Source organism: Gracilinanus agilis, chromosome 1 (genome assembly GCF_016433145.1).
Source record: "Gracilinanus agilis isolate LMUSP501 chromosome 1, AgileGrace, whole genome shotgun sequence".
NCBI classification, from domain to species: Eukaryota; Metazoa; Chordata; class Mammalia; order Didelphimorphia; family Didelphidae; genus Gracilinanus; species Gracilinanus agilis.
In genome coordinates, this window is record NC_058130.1 from 544,247,819 (window position 1) to 544,268,572 (window position 20,754).

General features: G+C 36.7%; 1 protein-coding gene across 1 annotated transcript in view; it reads right to left on the reverse strand.

The window, feature by feature from the left end:
- THOC1 (THO complex 1) overlaps positions 1 to 19,506 on the reverse strand; it is a 61,841-nt gene extending 42,335 nt beyond the window's left edge. Inside the window, exons 1-4 of the mRNA XM_044666654.1 lie at positions 19,444 to 19,506; positions 5,199 to 5,272; positions 5,040 to 5,100; positions 1,810 to 1,876 (exon numbers count right to left, since the gene is read on the reverse strand). Coding sequence (XP_044522589.1) covers positions 1,810 to 1,876; positions 5,040 to 5,100; positions 5,199 to 5,272; positions 19,444 to 19,497 — 256 coding nt within the window. The 5' untranslated portion in view covers positions 19,498 to 19,506. The remainder of the gene's footprint in view (positions 1 to 1,809; positions 1,877 to 5,039; positions 5,101 to 5,198; positions 5,273 to 19,443) is intronic.
- Positions 19,507 to 20,754: the final 1,248 nt, after the last annotated feature.

Consider the following 20,754-nt stretch of genomic DNA (forward strand, 5'->3'; position numbering starts at 1 on the left):
GCTTTAGGATCAAATATAAAATCCTTTTCTTGGTGTTCAAAGCCCTTTTTTAGTCTATTTACATCACACATCTTCCTCCCTAACCCCTCCATCCTGCTCCAGTACACATAGCACTCCATGATCCAGTGAAAATGGACTCTTTGCTACTAAAAAAACAACAACAAAAAACACTTCCTTCCCCAACTGGGAATTTTCACTGGCAGTTCCTTCCCTCTTCATCTTTGCCTCCTGCCTTCCCTAGATTCCCTTAAACCCCAGCTAAAATACTACCTCCTATGGGAAGCCTTTCCAAGTCCTTTTTTATTCCTTTTGCTGATTTTTTTCAATTTATCTTGTATACAGCTTGTTTATACATAGTTATTTTCATGTTGTCTCTTCCACTAGATTGTGAGCTCCTAAAAAACAGAGATCTTTGCCTCTCTCTATCCCCTCACCCATTTTTAGCACTTAACACAGCTTCTGACATAATAAGTACTTATAATAAATGTTTATTGACTGAATGTTGTCCAACCTATGCTATTCAGCTGCATAGTCAAACCACAGAGCATATCCATTAGGAAAGACATCTTGGAGAGATACTGGAAAAGAACTCGATTCAGAAATGAGTAAGAGTTTTTTTGTCTTCTCATGTTTCTCTCAGAATCAAGGGCCTATCTTTTTAAAGATAATTTTCTTCTGCTGATGCTGCATGGCTATGAATTATGAATTACTAGTTTCAGAAGAAGTAAAGTACTCAAAGGGAAATGGAGATATAAAGAGTGAACATAAGCAAGCTACCACATATTACAAATGAAGAATTTCTCAAACGTAGTATCAAAGGATGAAGTTGGGGATTATATATGATCAGAAAAAAGATAATTGAGGTACAATCCACATATTCGATAATATCTGCACATTAATAAAAGAATATGACAAAGACCCACAAAGAAGTTGCACAGAATGAGAGGCATGGATGGCTTCTCATCTGCATCGCTGAAGGAAATATCTGCACTGATGACATGCTAAATGCACTGAATATTAGAGAATTTTAGGCTCAAGACTAAAAGGAGGAAAGTGAGACCAGCAAAGTAAAGACAAACTAATAAATGGGTTATGGTGAAGACAAAGATCCTATTTAGGAGTGAACCGCTAGGAGAGGTAGAAGAGGGAATCAATGTTGCTCAAAGCACTGGAAGTATAAGAGCTTGGGGTGATGGTTAGATCTAAAGGTATGACCTAACCTGTGGCTGGATAGGGTGGACTGGAGATAGCAGTTTGAGGCTTTGATAAGTAGATAAAACTGGGAAGCCCTAGTATCAAAAAAATTTTTGTAGGAATACTTGTGTGACTGATGATGAGAGTAAAGCTTGGAACAGACGGTAAGATTGCAACCCATGTACTGAACTCAATGGGTAAGGAAGAAGCATAGTAATCTGGAGGTCAGAGGATGACAACAGAAGGATCTGGACAGGGTGGCACATAAGAATTTACTATGTGCCTAATACCATTCTAAACATTATGGAGGATCCAAGAATAGCATGTCATCAATTTTACTTCCGTAAAGCTTACATTTTACTAGGGGAGGCAAAAATTCTATATGTATAACAATTTAAAAATTGGATAACACAAAACATGATTACATGCCAAAATGAGTAGCATCAGAATACCCTGGAGATAGGAACACGAGAGAAATCAGATTAGGATTGTTGGGAATGGCTTTACAGATGTGGCATTTGAGATGGGCTTTGAAGGATGGACACGATTGAGAGAGGAAAGAAGGAAAAAAGATGAATATTTCACTCATCAGATTAATCTATGAAAAATACTTACCTTCAGTGACTCCCCCAATAGCAAGAGAAATAATAGCCAAAACATTTTCACATGATGCACGGGTTATCTACCAACAAATGAAAAAAACTTAACTTACTTTGTGAAATAAGGATGTTTGGCAATAATTTGATGACTATAACTATTTTGTTAAAAAATTATCATTTTTCATTATAAGATTTTTAATTACAATGCTTTTATTTACTGCCTAACATAAGGGATATGTCTCTGCTACTTCCTTATAAAACAAAAACTATCTTGATAGATTATCTTTTTACATTTATAGTACATAATTTAAGCATCACAGATTTTCTTAACTTATCAGTAATTAGCAAAATTGTGGATAGAGTGCTAGAATTAGAGTCCAAAGACCTAAATTCAGATTCTGCTTCTAACACTTAATAGTTGCATGAATGGACAAGTCATTTAACCTCTCTGAGAATGTTTCCTCATCTGTAAAAGAGGGATAATATCACCTATAGTACACACCTACATGGTTGTTCAGAAACTCTAAAGTTTTATATAAAAGTTCTATATAAATATGAACTATTATTCAACTACACACACAAAAAACCCTTTATAATAAAGTTATGCTAACCAAAATTCAGCAATATGCTGAAAGATAATATAAAATCTTGTACCATGTTGGTGTATATAAGTACAACATTTTCCCTTTAAACAAGATTAAACAAATACTACAAAAACATATACTGTGTCAAACAAAGCATACTGAGAATAGCTTAATTTATAATCAAAAGACTATTTTTAACTCCCAAAGTATAAAATAACATATATTATTAATCACAATCTTATTATTTGGTAGTTTTGCTTAATTAAATAATAGAAGTATCTATTATTTTAAAACAAAATTTTTTTGTTTAGTTCTGAATACTAGTTTATTAGGAAGGACCCTGAAAAAACTAGGTGTTCTTGAGTTTATGCCATTCTGAGGACCAATTAAAGGAAATGGAAATGCTTAGCTTGGAGAAGAGAAGACTGGGGGGGGGGGACCCTCTGACAATCTTTAAGTCATTGAAGGGATATCATAAGAGGGACTAGATATGTCTCATTGATGCCAGAGGGCAGAACGTAGGAGCAATGAGCAAAAGATGCAACAGTCAAATTTAGGCTCCATACAAGGAAAAACTACCAAACACCTAGTGGTATCCAAAAGTGAGATGGCTTGCCTCAGGAGGTAGTGAGCTCTCCTCACTGGAAGTCTTCAAGCAGAAAGCCTGGATGACCACTTGTTAGGTATATTATAGTGAGGATCCCTTTTCAAATATGGATTGCGCTAGATAGTTATTGAGTTCTTTTCCAGGTTTACATTCTATGATCACTGAAAATTTTTCTAAAAGAATGTTTAGTAAAAGAAGCAGTGTGGTAAAGTAAGAGTTCTAGTATTGAAGTCAGGAAGACCTGGGTTCAAGCTCCAGATCTGACCTATAATGCCTGTATGACCATTGGCTATTCATTTGTTCCCTATACCAGTGAAATCACAAGTCCAATCTCTATCTTTATCCTTATGTTGAACTAAAGCATTTGTTTCCAAGTAAAAACACTGAATACTTTTAAATATACTTCTAAAATACATTAAGAAATAGTTTATTAAGTTTTTTAATGATTTAATAAAGTCTAGCAATACTATCTTGTTTCTCATTGTATAAAGCCACACTTAACAGTTTATGTGTCATGATGACAGTATACTAGCTTAATTCCAATCTGAAAAGATATACATACATTTTGAATACTCAGCAATTTCTAAGAAAAGAGAAAGGAAAGCAGGTTAAAGTAATTGATTTGGGACTGAAATAGTCAACTCTGACATAGTCCAGAACAAGTAGACTAAGGCAAGTAATACAAAAAATCTGCCTTCACATCCACACAATCCCATCCACTTAAGCCCTCTTCTTCTTGAACAATAGAAATTAATGGCTACTGAAAATGTAGGAAAAGCTATCCTAGAGAAAAAGATCTATAGCATTTGAAACCCCCAACTTAGCCTTTTTTTTTTTTTTTGGTCTAAATGAAAATAAACCAAAGTGCTACTTTGAAAATAAGCTAAAATAAATTGAGGTGCTACGTTCACAGAATGAATATAGATTTATAGTCGAATAAATTCATTCTGATTTCTCTAGGATTTTGTAGCCACTGTTTTTCCCCCTTTACCATAATGACATTGATTGCAACATAGTTACACAAAACTTAGCAAAACTGTTCCAAATATAAAGTGGGGCTTGGGCACTTTACAAACCTGCTGTGAATCAATGCTGACACATTAACTTGAATCAAAACATGCTCATGATCATTTTTTTAAAAAGGTGCCCATTTGGAAAGTTGCTGACATTGAAGACAATAGTACTGTAATTAACTATCAAGTTTTTAGTTCACAATAAGCAAAAGTAAAAATATCAGAATTGTTTTTACTCCTTAATAAAATGTATTTAATATTGGCAAAACATAACATTTTTTGTTCTCTCTACATATATATGCTCACAAGTAGTGGGGAAAATATAACCATTTTTTATACTGTATAAATGATACTTGCTGTTCCTAACAGGTTGCCTTACTGATGAGAACACTTGAAAATGACTCTTGGCATTTTATTGGAAAAAAGGTTTCTCATCTAGTCTCAACTAAACCTTTTTGACCACAAAACTTTATTCCACTGCTGGTACAATTGAAAGAGATGGTCTGCTTTTAACTCCATCCTGGGCTACATCTTAAAATCTTAAGTTTCCCTTGGATGGAATAGTTTTAATTTATTGTCTTAAATTTTTATAATGTCTATGTACACTCAGTAGGTACTGATTCAAGCTAGTTCAGAAATGGCTATGCCAATTATAACAGTCAACTATGACAAAATGGCCTACACATAAATAAATAAATAATCACTTTAGAACACATCATGGGCCTGTAATTTCACTGATGTGGTAACTTAATTCCACCAAGCAGGGCATAATTCATTTATAATATGAAGCCCAGGGAGGTTAAATAACTTGGTCATGGTCACACAGCTAGGCAGGCTATGAACCTGAGTTTTCTTGATTCCAAGTACAGCACCTAGCATTCTATCCACTACACGATGCATCCCCTGGTCCCACTGAGTTCAACTTCAAAATGGTTCTCATTTTAATTATTCATCTTTAAAAAAGAAGTAATTTTTAAATGAAAAATAACTTCCTAGTTTGCCAGCAAAATTTTAAGATTTGGTAGAAGAAAGGTATACTTACAATTTCCTCTTCTAGAATAACTCTGAAAGCTTGATCAAGGGTACATTTTTTCTCATTTTCGCTATAACAAAAACAAACAAAACACTCTATATTTTGTTAAGAGTTCAGACAAACACAAAACTTTTGGTGAGCATTGTTGATGGGGATAGATGCTCTTACCTGCCAGCTAATTGGCTGAAGGTACTCAATAATGGCTTGATATTTTTGTTGATCAAGGCGTCTCTGGTAGAATTCTAGGAAAATAAAAATGATATATCTGTGGAAAGATTTTGTTGGTTGACTGATGACTTTTTAAAAAAAAAAAGTCCTCAAGAATGAGGGCTTAAGGAGGCAGCTGGGTAGCTCAGTGGATTGAGAGTCAGGCCTAGAGACAGGAGGTCCTAGGTTCAAAGCTGGCCTCAGACACTTCCCAGCTGTGTGACCCTGGGCAAGTCACTTGACCCCTATTGCCCACCCTTACCACTCTTCCACCTATGAGCCAATACATAGAAGTTAAGGGTTTAAAAAAAAAAAAAGAAAAAAAAAGAATGAGGGCTTAAGAAAATTATGATAATGAGGAATGCATATGAGCCTAGGACACCAACAAGCACAAGTTTTAAAAGGACAAAAGATAAAAGGGAAGAAAGTAACTGAGAAAAATGAAATTATGTTAAAAGAACAGTATAGTACTATAAGAACAACATCAAGAAAGTTCAAATATAGCATATCCTGAGGCTTGCAATAAAGCTAAGAGCAAACAAGACATGGTCTTGAGGAGTGCTATATTGAGACAAAAGGAAGAACAAAATAAGAAACTTATTCCTTGGAATGCTAACTTGGATGGAGGGCACAATGATCCAGATGGCTAAAAGAAAGAATAATTACTCATTTTTCCTTTTTAAAAGTGATTTTCAGACAGATAAGTATATGTAAGAGAGTAATCAAAATGTAAGACTTGAAAGAGGAATACCTAATTTCTCTCAAGGAATTCAAAATACCCGAGTCTGGCAATTCATATCCTACAATAGCCAATAATCTTGTGTATGTGACTGCTGAACTTCTATTGATGATGCATACATAATCATTGAGATGAAGTGAGTTCTTTAAGATCAGAGATATGAAAACAAGCTGATTTTTTTTTCGAAGACATGAAAAAAAGATTTTTCAACTTATGGGCCAGTGACCTTGATACTGATTGATGGTAAAATTCTAGAATGAATATCAAAAGGACAGTTTATAGGTATTTAAAAGGACAGGCTGTAAACATAACAGACTATCTTGATTTTATTTTCCTTTTCTTATAGGATGACAATGCTCAAAGGTTTGCAGAGTGATTTATATACCATATCTCACTTATACCTCAAAACAACCCTGGGAGACAACAGTAAATGAATTAGCTTTTAAAAATTGTTCATTCTTCTACACTAAAAAATTAGCTTTCTCTCCTTTCTACATCCCTTTATTAAAAAACAAAAATTAAATATATCTTCACTTAATAGAGGAGGAAACCAAGGCCCAAAGATGTCAAGTGACTTGCTTGTGCTCACATACTATGTAGTAAATGTCAGAGGTGGGATTTAAAGCAGGTCTTCCCAGATGCTAAGTCTAGAAGCATGATATTGTAGAGTGAACCTGAACTTAAAAGTCAGGAAAACATGGGCTCAAAACTCACCTCTGACATTCATTAGTTGTGTGACCCTTGGCAACTTCCTTAACCTTTCTAAGCCAGTTACCCCATTTGTAAAGTCGGGATAACAATAGTATCTAGCTCACAGGATTGTTAAGGGAATCAAAGGAATTTATATAAAATAATTTGTAATCACTAAATGACCATATAAATGTTAATTCTTCATTATTAATTATTATTTTATTATTTTTTATTATACCAAGCTGGTTCTTTGCACACAAAGAAATGGTAACACTGGGTTTTGAGAAGGGTATTTGAAAAAGTCTCTCGGTATTCTTGTGGACAAAGTACAGAGATGGACTAGATAACAGTGTAGTTACATGGAAATAGGGTTGGCCGAAGTACTCAAATCAGAAAATAGTGATAGTTACGTTGCTTGGAGGGAGATGTCTAATGATGACAGTTTGTCTTTGGCCCTTAAGAAACTTATCAACAATTTGGATGAAGATATAGAAAATATATGCTTCAAACCTGCAAGTGACACAAACTTGAAAAGCATAGCTTATGTAATGGGCAAGAGAATCAGGAACTAAAGAAATTCTAATAGGTTTTTTGGAATATGGCTATATGTAAATATATGTAACATGGAGACTAATGTAATATTATAACATGGATAAATAATGTAATTTAATGTAGATAATGTCATATGGATAAATAAATGTAAAGTCTTATGTTGCAATTCAGAAAATTGATTATTCAAGTACAGGTGAAAGAGATGTAGCTAGGAAGCACTTTACACAAAAAACCTAAAATTTTTAGTGGATGGAAATCTCATACTATTCAATAGAATGAAATAGTAGCCAAAACATTTAATACGAATTTAGGATGCATTTAGGGAATCCTATACCATGAATTGTTCAGATCCCACATGGCAAAAAGTGAAAATTTTAAGGACAGTTTCAAGAAAGAATGTGTCAGGATGAGATTAACCATATGAATAGAACTGAAATTGAGTCATATAAGAATCAGTAAAATAAATAGGAGATGCTTGACTTAAAGAGAACATAAGTTTGCAGTCTTCAGGTATCTGAAAAATCACAGAAGAATTAGAATTCTGCCTGATAATACCTGGGTTCATTCCAATTCTAAAATTCTATGATTCAAGAGTACCTACATTTTTTTTTCCAATGTAGGAACTGGCTTTAAATAGTAGCCTGGGATTAGTCAATGCTGGCTCAACGACTAACCAGCCATGACCTTGGGGAAAATCATTTAACCACTTTTTTCTGGTTTGGACTATGATTCTAAATATTATAGAATTTGAATTGGAAGGGACTTCAGAAGTGTACAACTCACACCTGAGTATGAATTCCTTCTACAACATACTCCCAAAATGGTCATTCAGTTTTTGCTAAAAGACCTTTTGTGAAAGAGAAGCCATTACTTGGTGAAGCAGCTTTAACTTTTAGGAAACTGGAGAAAAAGCAGTAAATATGATAATAGTTCTAAAAACAGTTCTAACCAGAACTTAGAAGCACTATTTTCCAAGGGGGTGGGAGATGGGGAGGAGGTGTAGGGTAGCAAGTGGGGGCAAAGAGATTTAATTTTTCTGAATACTCTAATTTAGGATAAGCAGATATCTCCCAGGCACCTCTGGAACACATCAATAATGAAGAAGTCAGACAAAGCTTCACACAAAAACTATTCAAATTCCTTTAGTATTGTCTGCACTTATGAATTCATTAGTCTTTCTACTTGTTTCTGTCTAACTGCATCCAGGAAAAGGAATCCATTTGGCCAGATAGTATCATTCTATTTCTTGCCTAATAATATACATAGGTGAATCCACTGAGGTTCCTTCCACCTATGTTGCACTGACTCTTTAAAAAGTAATCCACAAATATAAAACCATCTTGACACAAAAGCTAAGAAAATCTAAAACAAAGGCACACAAAATATGCCTGAAGTATTAATAGAGCCATTGTCTTTAATGTATACAGGAATTATTTCCACAAGGAGCAAAAGGTCAAAATTTTTGTCCAGTTCAGCTGTCTCGTTCATGATCCTCAGTTTCTGACTATGGGTATATGAACTATCCCACAATCTGTAGGTAGAGGAACATTAACTTCCAAAGAGAAGAGTACAGCAGGCCTCTTTGACATAAAAGAACCAACTAGTATCTACTCACCTTGTTTTTTTCACTGTGCATCTGAATAGGAAACTCCTTTGGGAGAAGGGGAGGGGGAAGAGTCAAAGCCATAAAAAATTATATGGCTATCTAACTGGTCAGAAGATAACTGCTAACAGTAGTGTTACTCAGGTGCCAACCCCAGTCTACCTGGAGATTATTCTTCCTTTGGCTAGATAAATTCATCCCAGAGTATAATAGAAAGAACATACCATGAATAATGGAACTCAACTCCAATCATGCTGCTTTAACCACCATTTTTCTCCAGATAATTTAGAAATATTTACTCCCTACCACCTCTTTCCTTAATGTGGGGACATCTGAGACAGGCCTGCTCTCTCTGCCCCAGAGAGTCCAGAAGAAGATCCAACATTTACTTTAACATTCATGATGAACAAACTATAACCAGTACCACACTTCCCTCCTGATGTTAAAGGTGAGAAAACTATGGAGAATTATATGGGCAAACTCCAAGAAGCAGATTTGAATGACTTAGGATTGTAGGAGCATCTTGTGGGTGATGGTTTGGTAGATCCTTAATCAAATTTATTCATTTGCTTCCTCTCCTTTTCTTCTTCCAGGTCAAGCATACACACCTCCTAGCCTTTCATAGGTCTGACTCTGTAGGAACAAAGCAACCCTAATCTTATTCTCTTTCATATGAAGAAAGAAACCTGAAGTTGTTTCTCTGCTGATGTTTGTCTGGCAAGGCCCTAAAATCTGGCTGGAAATAGTTAACCAGACAGAGGTAGCCACGAAGACAAAAAATGGCAAGGTAATTCAAAAGCTTTGCCACCTGGCCCCATTCCACATTGCAGCTTTTCCCCAATTGGCTCTTAAGAGATTGGTCACCTTAATTATGGTTGTGACTCTTCTCCAAATCATGTAGCCAACTGAAAAATATTGTCCTATTGGTTATTTCTACAATCCAATTTATAGAAGCCAATTTATAGAATTTATATTAGAGAAAGAGAAGCCAAAGCAAAAAAAATCCCAGAACTGCTATCCTGGTATTCTATTTATGCTCTTTCAGAAAGTCTCAGGCCCCCTATCCCACCCCCACACTGTATTTGGGAGAATTTCCTCAAAATGAGATGTCTCCTAGATTTTGTTGAATCATTGTTGGGGTCCATAACTTTTTCTATGGTAATTACCCTTGCTTTTCTAGGTCATGCCTACTTATAATATATAGACAGTATCTAGCTGAAAGAATGGATCCCCATCCTATATCTATATTAAAACATTCCCTAATCTCATCTGCTTAATTCTCTTAGCCAGGTCTGGTCCTACTGCTTCATCAATACTCAAAATAGGCAAAGAATTGAAAAGGGTGTATTAACTGACTTTAATTCTCAATTTGTTTTGAGGTACGAAAAGATACTCGCTGTTTCACTTTCTATCTCTTTCTTACCCATCTCTTCGTCTTCTTTCCTTCATCAAATAACTAACAGGCTGAAGTCATAAAAAGAGGCTGGTTATTCAAGTGGTAACTACCTAAGTGGGGCAGATGCTCCAGTATACTAGGGAGGTAGAAGCCAGACAACAGTGCAAGAGCTAATGAAATGGCTCATTCCTCCCTTCTATGAGGCTGGCTGATTCTAGGTACTAGGCCAATCCCAGACCATAGGCCCAATATTCTAGATGAAACAGAGAAGGGTTGGGTTTATCAAAGATATTCTATAGAGAGCAATTAATTTGTTTGGGGCTTTCAATGTTGAAAACGTATACTTATAGCTCTAAAAGGCTAGGAATGGACAGAGGTGGGGGTAGGGGTGTTTCTGACCCTTACTTGAAGGTGAAATTCCAGTGAGGAGTTGTGTTCAATATATAATGCACCGTAAGACCTCACCTTGTGTCAGCAGCATCTGTCAGAGTGGATCTCTTGCCACCCTTTGATTTGATAATACTTCATTATAAACACTCAGGTAGCTAGACATTCTCCTATACCAGTGATGGGCTAACTACACCCACTGGCCAGATGCAGCCCCCTGAAATGTTTTATCAGGCATTATTCCTAATCTGACGAATACAATGAGTAGGATACAATACAATGAAAATTCGAAAGAGTTGCCTTAGAAACAGACTGACAGATGAGTATTTCCTTTCCTTTGGCCCCCACTTTAAAAAGTTTGCCCATCACTGTGCTAGACTATCATACACATAATGTCAAGAATTTAAAGGGAAAAGAGCAGAAAAGGACACTTTTATGATAACATCAATTGTATTTTTGTCAAGGAATTTTAAATTAACTTAAAATAGTTCTTTTGGATTTACTTTTCTTTAGTCCTCATATTTTTTGGATAAAATTTAGATCTAGGATTATCAACTGATGAAATGTCTCATACTATTCAAAAGGTTTAATGAACCTTAAGTTAACCAAATGGAGCTATCCCTTTCAAGGGAGGAAAACACTAGGCTTTTCAGAAAAGTTCATCTACCATATCTGTGAGGACACTTTCCTAATCCTGTTCCCTTTAACCACATGGCCCTGATTTAAAAGCTGGCTGTGCTATGGAGGAACAGTATTATGACTTTAGTATGCCATGAGCACACTATAGTAAGCAGTCCTGTTAACAATCTCCTCTTGTTGGTGAGTTGCTGATTCATCAGATTTCATAAGTCTATTAAAACAGAAGTGTTTAATCTCCTGCCCCAATTAAAATCAAATCAGGCTCACAAACAGTAAGAAGCAATGCAGTCCTTATGGAACCCATATGGTAAATTCCACTATTTACAATTATTGCAAGATTTATCTACATAAATATTATGCATCTGTCTATTCCCTTTATCAATATTAGGAAGCATTTAACTAGTTTGTGGTTATGCTGTTATGTTATATAGTCATCAAAGATAACATTTCTTACCAAAAAAAAAAACCAAACCAAACAACTTTTGATGACTCTCCAAAGTTTCCAATGAAAGAATTACAGCAAAGGGAAAGAAAACCATAATTAAACTAATAATAATATGTGACATTGACACAGAACTTTAATATATTATTCCACTTAATGCTCATACAATTTAGCTACTGGTTTGTTAAGATATAAATATACCAGATGCCAAGGGCATTGTCCTTTTATTTTCCTAATCTGCTTTTCTATCATAGGCTAGTTATCTTCTTGCTTAAGCATGGCCCTAATAACTTCTGTTCTGGAGACCATTATTTCACAGCTCTTTCTTAATGCTGTTCTGCGGTTTTGAGAGTTTTTAAAAATGGACAAATGTATTAAAAAATTTCAGTAGCGCATTTCAAGGAGCATTCAAAATCTATCATTAGTAGTTCTTTCCCTATTTATATTCACAAATACTAAATTAGTTAGTAATATAATAAAAATCTGACCAGGATCATAATCAAGCTATTGTATTTGCAAAAATCCTTAAAACACATAGCATTCCTTTGTTATTTTTGCATTTTTCCCACAGCATTATCTTAGAATTCTCACATATTTAGTCAAACCATAAATTTAATTCCTTACAATTACCAATACTGTTTGTGGAGATACACCAATATGTACTTACACATATTACACATACATTCGACATATTAATTTGGAATCTTTCAGGTTTGGTGGCAGTGTGGCTTGGCAGAATGCACCCAACAACTCACTTTCACATGTTATATAACAAAGCTGAAGATATTGTGAAAAATAAAGCTTCCTCAAACTATTATAAAAGTTTAAGCTACAATTACAATTCAGATGCAGACATATTCTGCTATAGTTGTATCAGGAATTTTTCTCCAGAAGAGATGGCTACTCATTAATTCACCCTATTAATAGGTTTTCCAGGGGAAAAAACCAACCTAGAAAAGTTATGATCAGTATTTAAGTACATAAGGATTTTGATCAAATAGCTCTTTGCCTCAATTCCTGTTTTTGTATTATCTTTGTTCCTTCATGACCAAATGAAAGGCCAGATCTAGCACCTCTCCGATTATGATACAGATAATAGAATCACATCAGCACTCCATTTCTATTGCATTATAATTTGCAATCTACCAAACAGCTTTGAATAAAACTGTACCTATAAAAGAAATAAAAATGAAAACAAATTTAATGTTAAAAAAAGTCAGGAAAATCAGATCCAGGTATTCTTTGATTCCGCATGTGAAGAAATTATTTATAAAAAGCCCATTCTAACCTCCGTGTATGTGTATATACATGAATGCATACATATAATCTCTGCAAAATTGTTCTAGATTGACCACATGTAAGAATGGGTCCACTGAAATTTTGTAATCCACAAAAATCAATTCCTAAATTTCAAAACCCAAGTCACTGAATTAATATCTCAAATAATTATTTCCTACCTTTACTTTAACACATCAGAATTCACTGAAACTATCAACTTTTGTCAATGGGAGTAGCTAGATATAGATAGCTCAGTGGATAGAAACCCAAGCCTGGAGATGAGAAGTCCTGGGTTCAAATCTGTCATAAGTATGTGGATACTTCCTAGGTATGTGTCATGGGCAGCTCACTTAACCCCTATTGCCTAGACTTTCCATTCTTCTGCACTTCTGCCTTGGAACCAACACACAGTATTGATTCTAAGATGAAAGGTAAGACTTTAAAAATTTTTTTAACTTTTATTTACTCTCCGACACATGTAGATTCAAAGGTCGTTCGTTATATGTAACTTAGACTTTACAATCAGCAAAAACAATACATTCTTCAGACCTATTAATTCAAGTGTCATATACTTTTTCTGAAAACATGTACAAACACAGATTCAACAATACTGGAAAACTTTTGAAATTTAATTTGCTTTGGGTAGTTCCTTCACTTTGGATAATGTCTAATATAGAAAAATTTAGTAAACTTTCTGTAGGTTGATTTTCCAGTTGATTCCTCCAAATCCCCACTCTCTATCTATACTTAGAAAAGTGGGTAACAGAACACTACCTTTAAATTTTTCTTTCTCCTATACTAAAGCCCAAAGGTGTCCTGTCTCTTCCATCTTTTATGGTTTTGTGGGATCAACAAATGTATGCCCTAGAATTAGGACTTCTATTCAGCCTGGATTATCAACCCTACACACTGAACTGTCTCAAGTTTTCTGGAGAAGGATGATATTAATTTCATGATCTACATCCTAAAACTCTCATTTACATTGTCCTGTAGGTGAATGCCAAAAGTTCTTTATTTACTAATAAAAACTGAAATCTCTATTTGTTATCCAGTTCCCTGTATTTCCAAATGTTTTTTTTTTCTTTTCCATAAATAATCCCCTTTACTCCCTTACAGAAAGGCATTCTAACTTTAAAAGATGCCTGGTCACAGGAAACAAAGGATGTTAGAAATCTTCTCCAACCTTAAATCCACAATGCTGGCTTAATATGATTCTTGCCTTTAGATGAACACTAAATTCAAATGAGGCAGTTGAACATATCCTTCATTACCATTGAGTTAATACAGTTCTAGAATTAAAGAACAGAAACATAAATCTAATGATAGGACTTACTGACACTATACAAACCGTGACTGGAACACATCTTCATTTTTTCCAAACTTGAATCCCTAGCTTTCTTCAAAGCACAGCTTTGATAACCCCTTTCTTACATGAGACCTATCTTGTCACTTTCCTCAAAAAACCCTGTTAATACCTTCTTCTGTATCTTAAAATTAATTTATTCATTTTGAACTAGCTGTGAACATGTTGTATCTCCCCAGTGCAGGGGTCGGCAACATATGGCTCTTTCTGCAGGAGCCATAAAGTCAATTTTTTTTCAGGCGCTGTTACAGGAGCACGCACTGTGAGCACTGCACAGCTCTCATGAAATTACATTTTAAAAAATGTGGCGTTTATGGCTCTCATGGCCAAAAAGGTTGCTGACCCCTGCCCCAGTGGAAGGTAAACTACTAAAAATCAAGAGATGGTTTCATTTTTGTCTATGTGTTTTTACCACCTATGACAAAAAAAAAAACACCCTAGATTTGTAAAGCACTTAACATCTGGAACTGAGAGCCAAAGATTCATAGATCATAGATAGACCCAGGAATAGAAGGAAACTCAGAGGCTATGTAATCTAAAACCCTTATTTTATAGAGGAAATTGAGGCCCAGGGATGTTAAGAAACTTGACCAAGTATGCAATAGCAGAGCCTAAGGTTTGAACCCAGTTTCTCTGACTTCACAGTCAGGATTACTTCCACTGTACCACGTTGACAGAGACTGGTAACTTACTAACTCAAAGTTTAAGGGGGTTGTCTTGGGACCCTAAGAGATTAAATAGCTTGACCATGACAGCAAGTGAGAAACAGGGTTCTAACACTGGCAACTAGGTGACAGAGTAAATAGTTAAGAAGATTGGCTTTTTGCCATCCTGGTCACCTTCCTCTAGAGGTCTTCCAATTGAACAATTTCCTTCCCCAAAAGTGGTATACCCAAATATAAGTACAATACATATGGTCTATTCAGGATAGAACACATAACAATATACTCCAAGAGGGCATTCTTGGTCTCCCTAGGTGTTAGTGCCATCTCCTATAAAGTTATTTTCCATTTGTTCTTGGCACTTAGCAAAGCAATTGGAATATAGCAAATGCTTAATAAATATTTGTTGATTATAAACTTTCTCATTCTGAATACTATTCTTCTATTAATACATTTAAAGAATTATTAGCTATTTTGGTTGCCATAGAGCACTATGAACTCACCAGCTACAAAAACCTCATAATTTTTTCAGATGAACCGCACTCAAAACACATTTCCCCCTCCTTAATTTATGAAGCTGATTATTTTGAACTCAAGTGTAAGACTTTTTTGTTTATCTTTCATAAATTTGGTATCAATAGATTCAGTCCAATGTTAGCCAACACCAAGATATTTTTTGGGCTCTTATCACTTAAAGTATTAATTGGAATGTACATATCATTTTAAGGTTTGCAAAGTCTTTTATGTATATTTACTCACTTTAGATTGGCCATAATTAAGAATGAGTCTGCTCAAATTTTGTAATTCACAAAACCAATGACAAAATTTCAACATCTAAATCACTGAATAACTCAAATAGTCATCTCCTACCTTTTTTCACTTGACCACAACAGAGTCCACTCAAACGTTGTGAGCTGAACTTCACAAGAAAAATTAAGTGGAAATAAAGAGCACTGGTTCTGATACTACCCATGAGAAACTGTACGTTCAATAAAAAAATCATTTATTATGCATCTACTAAACCACATGGCTTCTCATTTTCATGGTAGACACTTAATAAACATTGGTGACTTAAAATCACTGGTGCTACAAATGTACCAAATTTTTTTGAATAATCTAGGTTAAGCAGACCCTAGGTAGCTTTGGAATATCACCAGTAAAAGTAAGCCAGAAAGATACAATTTGACAAGCATTTATTAAGCTCTTAGATTTTTCTAAAAGGCACTGTTATTTGCACTGGGGACATAAGGACAACAATTAAATAGTTTGATCCTCAAGAAAGTAAAAAGTTGAAAGAATTCCTTTGGTGGGAGGAGTCAGGCATTGTGCTGGGAATTTAAATACAAAAAAATAAAACATTCTCTGCCTCTAAATCATTTACATTCTATTGAGGTGATAAACCCTGGTATATGTGTAGAGACATTTAAGTACATACATAATATATACAAAATAAATATAAGGTAGCTTTGAGAGAAGCAAGCCACTTAAACCTCCCTGGGCCTCAGTCTTCTAAAACTGAAAAATAAAGGAGGTAGACAAGATTCTCTGTGAGGTCACTTCTAACTCTAAATCTATGATCCTATGACTTGCCCATGAGTACCCAGACAGTTAAATTTCTGAGTTGGGACCTGAAATTAGGTTCCTTCTGACTTGTGTCTAACATTCTTTCTACTATAGTTAACTGCCTCTTAGTTTTATGTCCTCTGCAAACTTAATAAACATATTATATGTATGCCTTTGTGCAGGTCACTGATAAAAACATTAAATACACAGAGACAAAGACACTGGGTACTCCACCACAGATATACTTCAAAGATGATAATTAAGCATTAATGACTACCTCTCTTTGTAGGCCAGTCCTTCAAACAGATCTGAAGACATCTAACTGCTATATTGTCTAGCACATGTCTCCATCTTGTCCACCAGGACAATATGAGAAATGCTGTTAAATGTGTTGCTAAAATTTAGGTAAGTTACATTTAAACAGTCCCCTAATTTACCAGGTTACCCTATCTAAAAAGGAAATGAGGCTAGAATGGCATGTTCTGCTTTTACTGAAGCAATGCTCACTCTGTAAAGAGTACTCTCTTTTTTTAGGTGTTCACTAACCATCTTTTAAATAACATAGTCTAGAATTTTGCTAGGAGTCAAGGTCAACTCAATGGCCTTCAGTTTGCAGCTTCCTCCTCGTTTCCTTGAAAAATTTTTTTTAAAAAAATAAGGCATTTGTCCTTTTCCATTCCTATAGCACTTATTCTATTGTCTAATATTTTTTAATGGGCTTTTTTGATTTTTATATATCAGTCATTCCTAGATGGTTAAGTTTCTCCCTTCCCAATGAACCCTCTTCAGTAAAAAATAACCAAGCAAAAACAAATGGCAGAATCATTCAGGCTGACAGTGTCTAACATACTGTCCCAAGATTCTCTAATCTTTTTACTTCTCTTAGTTTTCAACTCCCCATTAGCATTTTTGTTTTGTCCTTTCCAGTCCACACACCATTCTCCTTGGTAGAGAAAACAAGAGTAAATTAAATGTTGGGTAGTCCTGATTCTTCTGCCATCATTTCATCTCTTCTGAACAGCAACACTGCCATAGGAAGATACTATAGACCACCTAAACACAAGAAGCAAGTAAATGAGTTTTGGGGGAAAAAATCACTAGACAGACATTGATAAAATATATAGTAGTGATGGTAGACTTCAATTATTAGGAAAAATTCTTGCTGTCTTTCTTACTGTCCAAAAGAAAAAGTTAATAAATGAATGGCTTGCTTTACTGATAGTTTCACCAAGTAAAATGTAGAAGCAGCAAGGTACTGCTATTCTGGACATGAATTTAATCAACATGGAGTATGCTGAAACAGAAATGATGGGCACTTTGTGAGTAAGTATCCCTGAATCTCAGAATTTCTCATAAGAAAACAAAAAGCACAATCATTCTTTTATGTGAACCTTAGATTTTGAGAAACCAAATTTCAGATCAGAAACCAAATGCCATGATCCAAAACTCTACTGAGAAAGTCAGCCCAGAAGGGACTATAATCTCGCAAAAATAAAAATCTGAAGACACAAAGTAAAATGATTCTAATGAGAAAAAAGAATTGTCTAAAGAGACCTGGTTTACAGGAAATTTACCAACTAACTTTTTTAAAAAAAGATTTTACCGAGTATTTCCTCCCAACCAATCATTTTGCATAGAAAATATCTGCAGGTAAGGAAATTAATATAGTAACAGCACAAAGGACGAGTTTCTCCTTCTGAGTTCCTTATTCAGGACCACCTTACAAAGCTAACCATGGAGTTAAGTATGTTTCTCAAACATGCCCTGTACAACTGGCACAAATGGGCCATCTATAAGCCTTAAAAGAACAAAACAACTAAATGAGCAGTGGGGTGGCAAGGGAAATCGCCCAGGTCTTGTTAGGAAGAAGACCTGGGTTTGAGATCTAACTCCGCCATTTTCAGCACCTCATTTTTCTTACCTGTAAAATATACTTGCCATTCTTCCTCAGGAAGATAATCACAGGTACCAGAACAAAGAATATGTTTTACATACACCTGCACCAAGTCCCTCACAGGGTCGTTGTGTGCTACTATAAATGTGAGCTACTAAAGTTGGTTAAGGATAGTCAATGTTAAACCACTGTCACGATGGAACTTACAAATTCAGGCTGAGTGGGGGGGGGGTGTCTTTCTCAAATGGTCCCCTCCCCACAGTTTCTCTCCATGAGAGCGAATCTCGAAATTTTCCTAGAGCATTGTGTCGAGATTCTCTTTTTGCCCATGTCACATTTTAATTTGTCATTACACGTTTGTGCCCATGCCCTAAACGCAAGGACTCGTTCGTTTTCCATCCATCCCCCAGCACCTAACGCGGTGCCTTAGGACACAGTGGATGCTTAATGGATATTTTTTTGAATCGGAATTTATACTAGATCTTAGCCAAAAGGCCGAGGTTCAAAAGCAAGAAGGAAGGAAAACGAACCTCGGAGCTAAGTTACAGAAGGCGGGATGGGGACCAGACTTCTAGGGTTCGAGCTTCAAGATTTTCAAAGTGCCTCCCCCATCTCCCGGTTGTAACTGTCTTTCCTCCTCAGAGACTGACCACCCGCCCGTCCCCCGGCGCCATCGTTTTCCCGCGTCCACCCTCAGTGGGTGGTAGGGCTTCGCACGAGGGGATGGAGGGGTAAGAGCCGGTAGAGAGCCGGGAGGGGAACCCGACAGTAGGAGTGGGGTCCCTATAGGGGAGACAGAGCCCGCGCGCGGAAGAACCAGGTAACCTGCCCCTCCCCCAAGAGTCCGTAGAGGACGCCTCGGCGTACACACGTCCCCTGCTCTGGGTTCCGCCCCGGGGAAGAACCAATGTACCACAGAGAAAGTAGAGAAGAAAAGAGGAAGAAAGTGGCTCCGGTCAGGTCGGCTTTCGGCCGCCCCTCCGCTTCCTGGATCTCACCGTAAACCGGGTCCGCGCTTCGGGCAAACTGAAGAGAGGCGGCGACGGAGACATCTTCTCGCTTGCGCGTGCCCGCTAACGCGCCGTGGCGCCCCCTGATGACGCAAAGTCTGGGGCAACCAGATCCCTCCTTTGCGCGGCTAGAGCAGCCCCTGGGCGGACGCGTAGTGCACATGCGCAGTTGGAGGAGTGGGGGCGGAGCTTTGGTGACAGGCTCGATTTTGCTGCTGCTGCTTGCTGCAGCTGCTGAGGAACTACGTGTTTTCTTGTCAGTTTTTGCCAGAGGTAGTGGCATGAGGACTTTGCTCCCCTTCGAACACCTGGGTCTTGACGGTTGGTAGAGAGCGGGACTCAAAGGGCCTGACCTCTCAAATGAGTTTTCTGACCCGAGGTCTGCCTCCTGCCCCGCCAGAGCTCTGAGCTGCACACTGAAAATGCCATCATGCACTTATAGCAGGCGGGCTGGGCTGGAGCAAATGCAGGTGATCAGCTCTCCCTCATATCACCCCATACTCGCTACCTGTAACGAGGGGCGGTGTAGGCGCCAGTTCTTGCTGCTCACCACGGACCCTCTGCTTGTCCTGTCCGCCCCCTTCCTACGTTGGGCTTCTGGTGTGGTGAATTGTTGCTCAGTGCCCTTCCCTAAGTTCTTGAAGGTTGTCATTAAAACACAAGCCCGGGTAGGTGCTAACGAGCTGAGAAAACTAAAATTAGAGACCCAGAAATCTACTCTGGATCATTCATTAAAGGATCAGTCCATTTAAATTCTGAGAAGCCTCTTGACCAACAAGACTAACCAGGAATTTCGGCCGGTAGCAACTTAATCTTATCTACTAAGAAGGCTTGGTTGTGACCTGCATGGGTAGAGTACTATTACTGATGAGATCATAGATCTTTTGATTTAGTGAAGTACTATTTGGCGTGAGGGTTCTCTTTTCTGTTGCTTCAGGAGACCAAGAGTTTTGAGCCAATCGGGGAAAAAAATATGGGGAAGTATTTTGCTTTCAGTCAGCCAAGTCTCTAGTGACCAAATAAATGTTTGTTTCAATGATTAAAGGGGGATTAAAGGGGGAAACAAGGTGGTTCAGTGGACTGAGAGCCAGGCCCAGAGACAGGAGGTTCAAATCTGCCCTTAGACACTTCCTATCTATATGACCCTGGGTTAGTCACTTAACTCCTAATAACTTAGCCCTTACTACTCCTCTGTCTTGGAACCAGTACATAGTATTGATTCTAAGACAACAGTTTGAAAAAATACAAAAAACAAAAGAAGCAAATAAAAAACCTTACTGATGTGTTGTTATGTCTCAG